A 14,964-nucleotide genomic window follows, 5' to 3' on the forward strand; every position below is an offset into this window, starting at 1 on the left:
GGAAGTCGCCGTGTCCGGTCCCACTTGAGGAGGCGGGTTGACAGGCACTTGAGGCAGCACGTGGAGCTCTCGACCTCGGGGCGGAAAGAGGCTATGGGGAGGGCGAAACGCCGGAAAGTAGCCCGGGAGTTGCAGTGACTGCGGTCCACCCAGCCTGCAATCCCCGTCGTGTCCCAGCTAGCATTGTCCTCCGAGGGGGAGCGGGACTCGGAGGGCCCAGAGGCCGGCCGCCCGTGTGCCGACCGCGGCTGCAGGCGTGCCACCGAACGCATACAGGCTCAGCTCACGGACCTGGGGAAACAGGTTACCAAGATGCGGTCCACCCTGCTCCAGATCACACGCCTCTACCGGGAGCTGAGGAAGGGAGAAGGGGGGAGAAGGAGGAGGAAGAGGGCGAGGAGAACCAGGTCGCCTCCTGCACCACCGGCTCCCGGGCGAGGGGCGGCCGGAGGTCCGACGCCCCCCGAGCCTCCAGAGGCTTTGGAACCCACTGCCTACCCGTTCCCGGACCACGTCCCCGCCCTGAGTTGAGTATATTTCAGGCACGTCACTGTCGCTCTGCTGGCTGTGTGCCTTCGGGGAAGTTGACTCTTGGTTGTGCTCGTTCCACAGACCTTCTCTTGGGGGAGTTCGAAGGGTACCAACTGGGCAGCGAGCCCACCGCGCGCCTGCGGAACAACGTCACTTCGAAGCTGGGGAGAATCAAAGCCTTCCTTGGTTACATGGCCAGGGGCACCGCGGAGCAAGGGAACTTCCTTTTCCTCAACCAACCAGCCCGAATCCGAGCGTGGGCCGCCCTGCTAGGTCAGACGCGCATGGTCGAGCCCACCAGGCAGCACTATCTGAAGAACGTGGCTCAGTTCCTGGACTACCTCTCGGAGACGCCGCCGGCCGCCTGTCAGCTCTCCAGCACGGCTCTGGTTCTGATTCGAAGGAAGGTCAGAGCCCTCATTCACAGCATACGCCGGCGTGTCGTCGTGCACGAGGTAAGGACCAAGCAGGCGAAGGAAAGCCGACTGATTCCCAAGGCCAGCCTGGTGCGCTGTCACCGGACCGCTGGGAGGAAAATTCCCGCCCTGCTAGGTAAGCAAGCCCTTCCGCCGTCCCAGCGATTTCCCCTGTTCGTTCTTCCGGGGCACCAACAGCCCTTGGTTCATCCAGCCACGTCTGTCTGCCCCTCTCCCCCGCGAATGGGACTCATTCGGGGGGAAGGGGGGCAGACAGACGTGGCTGGATGAACCAAGGGCTGCTGGTGGCCCGGAAAGGAAATGTTTGTTTCTTCTTCAGGGTCACCAGCAGTTCTTGGTTCATCCAGCCACGTCTGTCTGCCCCTCTCCCCCGCGAATGGGACTCATTCGGGGGGAAGGGGGGCAGACAGACGTGGCTGGATGAACCAAGAGCTGCTGGTGGCCCGGCAAGGAAATGTTTGTTTCTTCTTCAGGGTCACCAGCAGTTCTTGGTTCATCCAGCCAAGTCTGTCTGCCCCCCAGACAGACGTGGCTGGGTGAACCAACGGCTGCTGGTGGCCTAGGTTTAATTTCCTCTCCGGGCCACCAGCAGCTCTTGGTTGAGCTGCTGGCGCCCCGGAGAACAGGTCACCAGCAGCCAAGAGCTGTTGGTGACCCAGAAAGGAAATAGAACCGTCGGTGGTCTAATCTGTCTAATGTCCTTCACCAGATAGCCTCGAATCCAACCCAAGCACTAGGCAACAGTGGCGCTTCTATGGCTTTCTGACTGGTTACCTAACCTCCATCTCTGGGCACCGCTGTGGAGTCTTCCAGAATCTCACAATCCAGGAGGTTGAAGAGGCCTCCAGAAGCCCCGACGAGTCTGCTTATGTCATTAACGTGAGTATGGCGCAAGTAAGGTGGGGGTCACCAGTAGCATGCTCTCTCACTCACTCACTCACTGCTTGTTCTCTGATGGCAGATTACCACTCACAAAACAAACAGAGCCTTTGGGGCGACTCAGCTGTCCCTAAACAGGGAGGAATACAGCTGGTTCCGGAGGTTTTTGGCGCTGCGGGCTGGTCTCCCCGGAGGGAGCCAGGCTACCTATTTCTTTTTCACTTCCAGAGCCAGTCCTTGTCGGACCCTGAACAAGTACTTTCAGTCTGCTTGGCTCAGTATGGGCCTTCCAGGCAAACCCACCTTTACTGACGTACGCACTGCGATCGCGACCCATGTGAGTAGGCATTGTGACGCCCCTGTAACTACCAGCGGCGGCTTCGATCCTAATCAAGCTTCTGTCTCTCTCCGACGCAGGCAAAGAATGCACACTCTTCAGAGGATCGCCGCAAGGTGGCGCAATTCATGTGCCATGACACTTCAACCTCAGATAAGTTCTACGCACTTCACCTCGGACCTCTCCAAGCACGCGAGCGCCGCAGACTCTTTGAAAGGGCCCTGGTGGAGGAGGAGGAGGATGGGGAGGCAGCGGGCACTGAAAGCCCCCCGCGGAAAGGGCGCAAGAGGACAGAGACTTCCTTCTCTCCCCTGGTAAAAATCACATTCTCTTTGGCGTGGACAGCAGAACGTGTGGCATTGGCTAACTGCCCTTTATGTGTCTCTTTTCCAGGAGGGAACCAGCAGGAGGACGCTGCCATGGCGCCCTGCCAGGGGGAAAAGCCAGGGCGCTCGCCCGCTCGAACAAACAGAAGACTCTGAATCGTCCTGAATAAATATTGTACAACTTAACGGTCAAATGGTGTTCAGTGTCTTCATTATTCCTTTTATTTATTATCTGTGTGGTAAAAGTAGATTCAGTGGGAACAAAAATGAGCCCTGTCTTCTTAGTTCAACGCTGTATGCCTGCTGCGTCCAGGTTCTGCCTTGGCTACGTTCCGATTGGGACAGATTAGCCCTAACTTGTGTGTTAAAAGTGTCACGTGGGATGCCCTCGTCCAGGTTCTGCCTTGGCTACGTTCCAATTGGGACAAACTATCCCTGCCTTGTGTGTTAAAAGTGATTCGCGGGACGCCCCCGTCCAGGTTCAGCCTTGGTTGATAGCTCATAGGGAGAATGAATCCCTTTTGCAGCACAAGGAGGTGATGGGCTGGACAAATCTGTCCAGGTCTGCAAATGATTTGAACGCCCAGAAGGCCTTGAGTCCAATTCTGTATATTAGCAAGCTTCTCCCGGGACAGCTCGGTCCTTAGAGATGCATGAATAGGTCAGGACAGGGCAGCTGTGGAGTGGAGGTTAACTTTATGGAGAACAGAAATAAAACCACGAGCAGCGGATTCTCATTCTCTTCATTCCCACGGCTGAAGAAAAAAAATTTCTTCCAGCTTTTCAGATCACTAGCACGCAGCAGAAAATGGCTGAGTGTTGAGTGTAACTATTTAAACTGCAGTTCATAATATTTTAAATCGATTCTGCAAAGAGGCACGTCCGCAAATCATTTAAATATATTATTGTGCCTGGTGGAACAGCGAGTTCCCTCAGTGCTTTTAAGATAGTTTGGAAACTCCAAATCTGTCTGTTATAGGCCTTTTATTCGTATAGCTAGAAAACCTCTAGACTATTTCTCCCGTGGTTCCAAACTGTTAGATTAGCTACATAACATTTAAACCTCTCTGTGCGAAATTAATTTCAGAACTGCTGGACAGTTTTGTAATTAATGTATTTGAGAGTTGCAAGCTTGCCTATTAACTGCTTTCTAACGAAAAGAATTCTTAAAATCATAAGCGTGTTTTTTTAAATGGTACCATTGTCTGATATGGATGTAAATTCCCATATTTCAGTTATTTTAGCCTAGGCTATTCTGCGTGTACAAACGTGCACCGCCTCGAGAGACGTCTCACATTTTATGTTTGTTTGTCTAATTGTAATGGTCAGATATCATAAATCAGTGTTACTGCAACATGGTTTTAAGAAATGACCGTTTATGCGAATCTAAGTGGTTCGCGCTTTGCCCTTTTTGAAGTCAGCCGCATACCAATTTATGAATGGAAAGTTTTTTTTTTGTGAATAAAGCCACTCCTCGAGAATTCATTGGCTCCTCACCCATGTGACTCGTGCGCACGCACGCATGCGTGAATGACGTAGCAACCACCCCAAAGCATCAGACCTGCCTTTCCGAGGCAGAGTTTGTGACGCGGCTAACGTCACAGGGCAAACAACTCGCTAGCTCAAACAGCTAAACTTAAGTAAACCAACCCTTCGCGTCTAAACAATACCCGCAGTTAGCAAAAAGGCTAATCGGATGTGAAGCGTAACTCTTAACAACGCACTAGCGGCTAACGCCAGCTAACGCTTAAGCCAACTAACCCTTTGCATCTGAATAACTCCAACTTTTAGCACAAGGCTAACCGGATGTGAAGTGCAACGATAAAAACTTTCCCCGCTGTATCCTTCTGCTCTTCTCCCTCAGTTCCGCCCACTGTTGCGTCTCATGCGGTCTGAAATTGTTTGGAGTTTATTTTGTTTTAAGTTCAATTAAGCATTTCAGTTTCCTTGTTGTCATTTTATCTAAACAATATTTTAGTTAGCTAAGTTTAGTTTATTGGTCTGCTTTTATATGCTTTTGGGCTATTATAAATTATTTTGTTACTTTCATTTTTATTAATATTACTGCATTCTGTTTTCTTTTTTAATTAATTAATTTATGAATTTTTTTTATACTGCTGTACAGTTTTATTTTGTTATTATTTATTTTAAAGCAAGTTCCCAATAAACTATCCCATACTTAGTTCATATTTAATTTTTGTTTTGTTTATTTTGCTATTTGTTGAATAGTTTTATTCTTCTATTATTATCATTAATAGCATTATTTTCTCCTTTCTTAATTCTATTTCATCTTCTCCTCATGCCTTATTTATTCCCTTCCCTGTTAGGTTTTAGGGAATTTAGTACTTTATTTAAGGGCTCAAATATTAAGCTAAAGGTAAATTCAGAAATATTTGATCTCTAGATCCCACATCTTATTAAAACGTTTTGGGTTAACCCATTAATGTTTGTAGATGATCCTGAATACTAAGGCACTCTTTCTAATTTTAAAGCCGTTGTGTACTGCTTTCTACCTATAGAGAATTATCATTATTATTCTTTTTAAATTTTGTTATGCCAATTACATTTTTTTCTTTTTTATTCCTCCTTCCATCATAGGATGATAACATTCTCTATCCATCAGACACTAAAGCATACTAAGATTCTTACTCCAATTGGCTCGCCCAAAATAGTAGATTCATAGTACTGCCTTTACCCTGTCTCAGAGCCTTCTGTGCTTGTGTGGTTAACCTGTGTGGTGTACAGGTTATCCAGTTTGCAGATCAAAAGATTGGGTTCATCTGTCTGACATAACTGACCCCTGCTCGAGGATACGTCAGATACCTTGGCTTGCAATACGGGTGACCAACCGCAGTAAGGCATCAGCAATCGTACTCCAATTGGCACCTACCATAGCAACTGGCATACGGTCAATCTTGGTTACTTACCCTGTCATGATTCCACACACGTGCCCGCCTGAGTCAGATTCGCGACCTCAATTTATAGGGCTAAAGAGGCACCGGAATCATCAGGCGAAACCCAATTTTGAACCATGCCAGGCGGTCGGCGATCTCATTGAGTGTTACGTATTGTGCTAAAAGCCCACACTGTCTGAGAGTTGGCCTCCGATTACAATATGGGCAAGTGATCTGATAGTGACTGCAGTCTGTCATTTCGGAATGGGTGGAGGTGTGTGGCAGACCCTGGAGTGACAGCGGAGGATATCCTCCAGATTATAGGATAAAAAGTCGGTTTTGAAAACATCGTCTCGGCTTCACGGATGAACAAGGCCGTGGTTGTGTTTTTAAAATCCGAATCACTAATAAACGAGTTGACTGAGTGGAATATGGGTAAAGAGGCGTTTGTTCCGATAACCCCGCTATCCGCTCCAGCAACAAAAGTTACCATCTCAAATGTTCCACCTTTTGTAAGTAACGAAGCTATCCTAAAAGAACTACAATGTTTTGGTAAGATTGCTAGCCCTGTTAAGGCGATTCCGCTCGGATACAAAAATGCCGTGCTGAAACATGTTCTGTCTTACATGTTTTTAAACTTCCCAGAGCGCACTTTGGAAGCATCCTTTTGCATCATTCATGAAGAGAGCTCCTTCATGATATATGCCAGCACAGAAAGTATGAGGTGCTAAGAATGCGGAGATTTGGGGCACAAGCGTTTTTTGTGCCCCCATAAAAATTAACAACGTGTTCTTCATCCCAAGCTGAGACGAGTAACGTGGACACATTGAGAGTTCAGAGGACAGACGAAATGACAGGACAGCAAGAGGTGAGTGAGCTGGATGTTAATATTACTGACAATGTGGAGAAACCTGGCTGTAGTACAGGTAGTGATGCAGATGTGAGTAATGCTAAGTGTGATGAATCTTAAGCTCAAAGTGATACTGAAGTTGTGTGTGAGGGTGCTACAGGACAGGAACGTGGTTCAAAGAAAATTTTTGATGATGAAATAGAGGGATTGTCACAGTGCACTGATGATGGACTGAGAGAAGACGATGAACAATCGTCTGAGGTTGTGAAGAAGGCTGATAAGGATCCATATACTCTAGATCAAATTAATGCCTTTCTTGATAAAACAAAAGGAAAAATCAATGTTGAGATAAGTGATTATTTTCCTGATTTAGACAAATTTGTCTCTTCAGTTATGTCGGTCAGGAAGAAACATAATTATGACGAGTTGTCTCAACAGAAGCGCTTTCGTCTGAGGAACAACATGATGCATACGGTCTATACGGTCAACTGGAAAGATAGGAAAAACAAGGGGAAACTCTAAATAATTATGATGTTTAAACTACTATTTCTCCTCTTTGTTTCCCTCTCTCTCTCTCTTTTCTAAATGGAAATCTTGAGGGTGGGTTCATTAAACACAAATGGTTTGAGGGAGGAAAAGAAGAGGAACTTATTGTTAGAATCCATAAGGATAAAGCAACTAAATGTTATTTTTTTTTGCAAGAGACCCATAGCATTTCTGATAATGAAGCTGAATGGGGTTGGTGTTGGAAAGGGGAGAAAGTGCTTAGTCATGGGACGAACCTTAGCGCTGGTGTGGCTATATTATTCTCCTCTGCTCTAAAAGTCCAAATTTTAATGATAAATGAGATAAAGCTAGGTTGATTGGTAGCTGTAAGAGCCAAAATTAATGATCTTTCTTTCCTGTTTATTAATGTCTATGCTCAAAATAATGGAGCAGATAGATTGAAGCTTTTTTCTAATTTAGATTGTTTTTTAAGACAACAGCAAGATGGGGACTTTATTTTAATAGGAGATGATTGGAATTGCACTTTAGATTTTAAATATGATAGGAATGGTGAAGAACCACATATGCAATCAGCTTCACGTCTGGCTGGAATTTTAAAGAATCAATTTTTCAGATGTGTGGAGGGAACAAAATGCTTCAATAAAACAGTACACTTGGGTAAAAATAAATGATGGTAGGTTTTCTGGTGCACGTTTAGATCAGTTTTATGTATCAAACAATGTAAAAAATAGAGTGGTTGGTGCAAATATTATTCCTACATTCCTATCAGATCACAAATGAATCACAGTTGAGTGTACATTGTTAAACAGGACTCACAAGAGCTACTATTGGCATTTTAACAAACTATTGCAAGATAAATATTTTTGTGAAACATTTAAATATTTTTGGGAGGCTTGGAAGAATGAGAAGGGGTTGTATGAAAATATTATTCAGTGGTGAGAAATTGGTAAAGTGTAAATAAGGGTTTTATCAGCAATATGCTGCCCACTCCACTTTGGTTTAAAAAAAAAACAAGAGGTATTAGAAAGGAAATTGAAAAAAGTATGACTGTTAATGATGCTGGTAACTTACAAGACTTGTGGACTGAAAAAAAAAGAACCAGTTGGGTTCTATTTTAAATGAAAAAATTAAAGGGGCACTTGTCAGAAGCCGTTTCTCAACCACAAAAGACATGGATGGCCCAACATTACTTTTTCAATTTGGAGAAAAAAAAAGACAAGAAAAATTGATGTTTGTTTTAAAAGATGATGGTCAGGACACTTCAGATCCAGGTTTGATGCGTAGATGTAACGAGGAGACTGACACAGAGGGATCCATTATGCAGTATTTGGTAACACTTACAATAAGGGTGCATTAGTTAACATTAGTTAATGCATTAGTTAACATGAACTAACAATGAATAACGCATTTATTAAGCATTACCTAACCTTTGTTAATGTTAACTAAACATTTATTTATGTGTTAGCTAATGCATTAGTAAACATGATCTAACAGAAATTAAGGACTTTGTTCAGCATTACTTAATCTTTGTTAATGTTTATTTACACATTATCTAATGCATCTCTTTACATGAACAGCTTAATTAGTTCATGTTTACTCACTCATACACTAACGCATTTGTTAATGGATTAGATCACTTGATCTTATAATGAACAACACATTTATAAAGCAATACTGAATCCTTGTTCTTGAAAACTTACAATGTTAGTTAACGCGTTAGTTAACATGAACAACATGTTAGCATAATTGGTAAAGCTTTTAATAAGTGCATAGTTCCTGATCAATGTCAGGGACTGTGGCGAATAAAATGCTCTCCCATTTTCTCGAAGTGCCACAAGGAGGCGCTGCTCTGTTCTGCCCTCTGTCGAGCTTCCAAAACCTTACTTCCGGGGTCGGGAGGAAGCAGAAGGTCAGGTACACAATAGAAGACCATAAAAGGGGGTGTTGAGGGTTGCTCCGGGTGGCTGTTGTTGTTGTTGCGGTTGTTAGAGCTGCTGTTTTCTTTGCTGTTTTCTTTGCTGTTTTTTTTTATTGGTGTGTTGGTGGTGAAATCGTGGGGAGAGAAAAAGACGAGAAACAAGAAAGATGCAAAGGTGAAGAGCTGTTGGCTTTGAAGATGGAGGTGTGGCGATAAATACTGTGGTGTGAAAGTGATGGTGGACAGGCTGACCAGAAAAACTACACGAGCGATTAAGTGCGAGGGGTCTGCAGGATCTTATGGGGATCGAAAGCCAAGGTGGACCTGTACAGAATCAGCGTTGTTATTTAGGTCATTCACATTCATTCATACACCCATACAATCTACACCCATTGCTACAAAATTCACAAACCTTCTTTACATTTCTCATTCTCTCTGGTTTCTGTTACCTCAGCCACACGTTATTATTGTTTGTTTGATTGATTGTTTGTTTGATGTTTTCTTTCTTTTATTTTATTGACTTATCTAAGCAGTGATTTTTTTTTTGTTGTTGTTAAAAATCGTTCAACCAAGATTGAACAGTGGTAAAAAGAATTAGTTATTATTTAGAAATTATATTTGTTGTACTGTGTGATAAAAATACAACAGTTGATTTCATTTAAAGTGAGTTGCGTTGTTATTATTTATCCTTTTCTTTTGCATTGTGTAAGAATCAGCTCTTTGGTTTAAATCACGTTTAAACTTTGGGGATTCGAATCAAAGATTCGAACATGATTCACATATAATTATTTAAAGCTTACACTTAACTTAAGTATTTGTCCAGCAAATAGAACGTTTAGTGTAAAGCAATCCTGTATTATATTATTACGTGGCCAACAATAACAATATGAAAACAGTATCTAATTATTTAATAAGCAAGGTAGCTTATTATCTGAAGCTGAGGCATTAACTTATAAAGCACACAACACACCAACACGGATCTTAAAACGAAACAAACGTTTATTGCTACTCTATAACACAAAGTACTAATCTACGTAAAACAAACAAACGCACATACATACACACACGTACAAGCAGTTTGCGGAGAGTTTTGACTAAGTGGATTTAACTTCCTTCCTGGGTTCCTGTAGTTATGATGAGTTTCAGAGTTTGGATGTGTTGACCCGATGGCTTGTTGTTAAAGCGGTTGCACAAGCAGATAGGGGGTCGAGCCGGCAGCAAGTGAAGGTCGCGGTCTGCTCCGTGATGTAACGAGGCTTCCGGCGAGGCGATGTAACGGCCACAGCACGAGAAGAGCGACGTCCGGGCAGCGACGGCGGTGACGACTGGCAAAGATGACCGGCAAAAGACGACGATGAAATTCCTTTGTTCAAAGTTTATAGGCTTTGGTAGAGGCTGGGTCTACACAATACTTGTCCAATCAGATAAGGTGCGGGGTGGAGTCACACCCGCAATTCTGCCCTCTAGGAGGCCGGGTTGACACCTGGTGTGGGTGCTGCTTTGATAGCATAGTGATTAAAATAAAGTCTCATAACATGGACACTTTTCATAGTATGGTTTCTTCATATAAACCAATGCATTTGAAACGTTCCTAGCTTTCAATCAATACCAAACATGAAGTATTTCACAAACATTCTGTAGATTTCATTTGTCACTGAGGGCTATTACTCAATAACTATCCATAACAGTTTTGTTAAACACATGGAACATGTACACACAAAAACCTACAGAAACATAAAGCAAATGTACATTACTCAAATAAACTGTTTTACTTAAATGTCCATTAAACTTTGGAAGAGTTTCTGATCGCTTCTGTGTCTGCCTGAGAATGTGTATTCCTTGCAGACGCCAAAGGGCACGCGAACCAAAAGGTACTTCTCAAAAACCGGTTTGGTGGGTTTTTGATTGTAGAGCCTTTTATTGTTTTAAGGTGTAAAGTTAATTAACACATAACTGTGATGTTGACTGGCTAGTCATCCTGTGGATTGCCTTTTGCTGGGTGCCTGTGGATTGCTTTGAAAATGAAATCAAAGTTCAGACATGTAGGCACCAACCAATCTTTTAAGGATAACATGGTCTGTGACTTTTTCGGTTCTGGAACGATCCGTTGACTCCCTACATCCCCCATTTGGATGGTGATGTTCCTGGCATGAACATCGGCAGACACTGGAACAAGAGGCATAGGTAGAGAGAGAACAGACACACAAGACACAAACCACATTTCCATTCCATAGACTGAGTTCTGGTGCAGGTTTTAGCTCAAATTGTTCGGGTTAAGAACACAAGGTGTAGTGTAACATTGCCTGAAATAATTCAAATTTAGTTATTTAGCTAGTTTACTTCATTGCGAGTATGTAGTGGCGCTAGCTTCAACTTAAATGAGCAATAATTCTGCAGCAATTGACACTAATTTGGGAGAAGGAGTCAATCCTACTTTTTCGGCCCTGTGCATGAATTTGCAGGAGTTCCCTGTAAAGGGGACTGGAACTGCAAATTAGTTAGGGAGAGAGAGAAAGAAGGAAATGAATAGGCACAGTGATGCAACAAAACAAGGTAGGTTAAAAACCAGCAATAACAGTGTTGCATACGTGGAGTGGCTTCTCTCTTACTAGAGGTTGTTCTAGCAGTGCTGTAGAGGAGAAAGTATTAGTGTTGTGTTTACCTAGGTGTTCCCTAGAATGTCAAAGGTTATGTTAGTATGTAGAGGGTAGAACAGTTGATCTGTGTCAAGTTGTGGTCCTCCCCCATTTGTTGTTCAATGATGATGGAGCAGTAAAATGTTCATCCCGTAATGGAGGTACCGGAGTTTGGCATGGGTCAGGAAGGGTTTCAGGACTGAACTGAGGTTTGTTGGAGGAGTGGCAGACGACCAGAACGGCACTTTTAGAAACCTGAGGGTTTTCACCTGCAAGTGTTTGTTGGTTCAGGTGATTGTTGCTTCTCCGCTCGGCGACTAGTCAGGCTTAATCTGCTTTTTCCTTTTTACCGTTTCCTGTCCTCCTCTATGCATTTGAGAAACTCTTTCATCATCAATTTCACCAGTTCTTGAGGGTCAAATCCCGGTGGGGTATTTTCCTCTTGCTGGGATTGAGTCTGAGCGTTGTCAGGGTGGAAATGTTTGGAGTACCTTTGTTGACTCCTTGGACTTGATGATACAGGGTTTTGATGTCTTCCCTTGGAGGGACTACTAGATGGTGACCAGTTTTTGTTTGACCAGTTTTTGTTTGACCCCCATTGGTTTCTTTTCTTGGTGGTGTTCAGGTGAGCGTCGTTGTCCACGCGGCCCATCCTAGTGACTGTTCCTCTGTTTGAATCTCGTGTCAGCGTAGGAGTTCCGTTGTCTATTAGACGAAGACGCATTCCATGCTGGGGATAGTGGTCTCACGCTGTTTGGGCGTTGGGCACCCTCTAGTGCCAGTTCTGGATGGGTGTTAAAGTCAAAAACTGTTGCAGTTTTAGTGTTTTTCTCTAACACCATCTTTTGTTTGTCGTGGGCTTTCTGTGTCAAATCTTGCAATTGCTGGATGCTCATTGTTCGTGGGCATGCAAGTACTCCGAGATGTTGGCTTACTGCAGGATGGAGGTTTCTCAGGAAGAGAATCTTAAAGTTCAGGTCTTCTTCCATATTCGGTTCGTTGCGAGTTCCGAAAAAGGCTTGCCTGAGTCGGTTGTAGTAAACATGTGGGGACTCATTGCGAGCTTGTTTTGTCTCCAGAGCACCTAACAGTCCTTGATCTGATTCTGGGTTTGCAAACTCTCTGATGAGGGCTTCTTGGAACAAGCGATAATCGTTCTTTACCCGAGCCGGTTGTCGGTCCAGGAAGCTGCGCACCTCAGTGCTGGATGTGGCTCGAAGCAAATACAGTCTTTCTTTATCAGAGACATTGGGTCTCATTTCCAGGTGGAAATCAATGTCTTGCAAATAAGCGTGGACCTCCAAACCACCTGACACACTTGGAGTAAACTTGCCAATGTTTCTGGCCAGCTTTTCAAGGTCTTTAAGGTCCAGACCTTATGACGATGTATGACGATCTGTGACTGGCTATCACAGGCTCTCTTCGCTGTGGGATAAGGTAAGACTCTTCAGAAGGTGTTGGCGAAGATCTTTGACGTGGTTTTTCACCTCTTTCAGTAGGTGAGAGCTCAGGGACAGGGGATCCTGTCCTACTTGGCAGGGGCGAGGCTGGTGCACATCTTGTCTTTGGAGGTTCATAGCGCAGTGCATAGGCATGCCTGAGTTCACTGGCGGATTCCTCTTTGATGTCATCCACTTCCTGCATTAGTCTGTCGATCTCATGTCTTGCTTCGCTCAGGTGAGTTTCAAGGGCTTTGATTCTGGCCTTCTTGTCTCTTAAGTCCACCTTCGCTTCCTTCAGTAGTTTTTCAGCGTAATCTAGCTTGTTAGCGATGTCAGCGTGGTCTGCTCTGGCTTGTTCTCTTTGTTCTGTGATGGCTGTTAGAGCTTCTTGTAGTTTGTCGATCTCCTCTTTGGTACCTTCATCCACCTCATTTGATTGTTTCAGGCGTTCCTGAGCCTCTAGCTCTAGCTGCTCGATGAGGGCTTGCAGGCGTGTCAGCTTGTGTTGGAGTTGGGAGGCGTGTCTGTCACTCAATTTGAGGGTGGCTATGAGTGTGTGACTCAAAGTACCAGTGATTTTGGCCAGCTCCTTGTGGTTGAAGCTTTGACTTGGGTCTTGCTTCATGATGCTGTCTATGTTCTCATCCAATTGGTTTTGCGTCAGGGGCTGCAGTGTTTCGGCAGCTTTAGGGAGGAGACTGCCTGTTACAACGCTCAGCCATGTTTCCAGGTCCTTCCAGTGGCCAACAGGATCTTTGGAGTGAGCCATGTTTTGGGGCGGCGGGGGGTGGGGGGGGGAAGGACTTAGGATTTTAACTGACACAGACCTTGAAGAGAGATAGAGAGGAGAAAGAAAAAAAACAAGGTAGAAAAATGCAAACAGAAAAGGAGAAATGTTAATGTGCAATGTTAAGTGTGTACTAATGTTGAGTTAAGTGTGGTTCTCTGGAACTGTGCTATCTATTAGCCTTCTCTGCTACTGGAAATGCATAGACTTCAATGCAAACGCGTTAGCGTTAGTTTAGCTTAGCTTCACGCTATGCTCTTTGTTTACAATCCAAGCTGGCGCTGGTGGACTGCACATGCGCGCTTGAATGTAATTCCGGCAAGTCTCTCTGTACTTCCGGACCAAGGTTGCTGCTATGGCAACGACCACAAAGTGGAATAATAGCAAATTTCACAGTATCACTTGAGATGAAGGCGCATCTCACACTGTTTAAACAAAAAGCACTAGTTAGATTTTATATCTTAACAGTACTGAACGATTCTCAACTTATGAAAGTGAGAAATTAATCAACAGGATTTCTGAGATTAATACAAATCATGACAGAGATATGGGGGATCTCAGCACTCTGTGTTAAGTCTGTTTAGACTGCAAACACATCCGTGGATTCAAACCACAATTTTAATTGATCAATTTCAAAACTTCTCCTATAAACTACACCAGGCAGCTTTCTCTGAGCTCCGCGTTTTAAATAATTCACTAAGTCTTAGCAAATTACAGGGCAACAAGAATTTAGTTAGCTATGCTAAATCAGTTACCAGGAGAAAACACAGCTGAGTTTCCAACCGGGAATCGCGGCGTACAAAATCATACTGTGAAGGCCTTACATAACGTTATGAGATAAGCACAAAGGAATACGCTTTGTCTTTCTCTACATGCACTTTAGAGCGGCTTACAGTTTGTCTCGGCGGACAATTTAAATGAAGTTTTACTTTCTTAACAACACTAAATGCAGTCAAGCAATAAAACAAATGGCACCACAATGAAATTGTGCAGTAACAAAACTTCTGTTCTTTTTAATCTATTCTTTCCGGACAAAAATAGAAAAGATTAACAACGTGATTTCTGGGTTTTGTGCTTTAAAAGTTAGATCTGCTTGCCCGCATTCTCCACCACTATGTAAGAATCAGCTCTTTGGTTTAAATCATTGTTATGATTTATGTTTTTTTTTTTTCCTGTTTTTTCACCCTCCTCTCCGTTTGCTCAACCCTAGGTTTCTTATTGGTTTATTATTCTGTCCATCATCATTATGACGCTCTCTGGTTCCACCAATCCCAGGACGAGCCACAAGTATTTAAAGCCCTGTCAGTCCAGTATGTGGGGTGCGCCCTGCCTCGGCGTACCCTTTGTGCTCCACGCAATTTGTTTGTGCAAATGCTTCGTCTATTTTGTGATCGCTCAGTTACTGTGATAATTCGAGTTG

General features: G+C 44.0%; 1 protein-coding gene across 1 annotated transcript; it reads right to left on the reverse strand.

The window, feature by feature from the left end:
* Window positions 1-9,667: 9,667 nt before the first annotated feature.
* Window positions 9,668-13,911, reverse strand: LOC141375077 (uncharacterized). Its single transcript, XM_073905875.1, has one exon. It carries the CDS (start codon window positions 13,524-13,526, stop codon window positions 12,678-12,680), a length of 849 nt encoding a protein of 282 aa, XP_073761976.1. The 5' UTR covers window positions 13,527-13,911; the 3' UTR covers window positions 9,668-12,677.
* Window positions 13,912-14,964: the final 1,053 nt, after the last annotated feature.

Source organism: Danio rerio, chromosome 6 (genome assembly GCF_049306965.1).
Source record: "Danio rerio strain Tuebingen ecotype United States chromosome 6, GRCz12tu, whole genome shotgun sequence".
Lineage (NCBI taxonomy): Eukaryota > Metazoa > Chordata > Actinopteri > Cypriniformes > Danionidae > Danio > Danio rerio.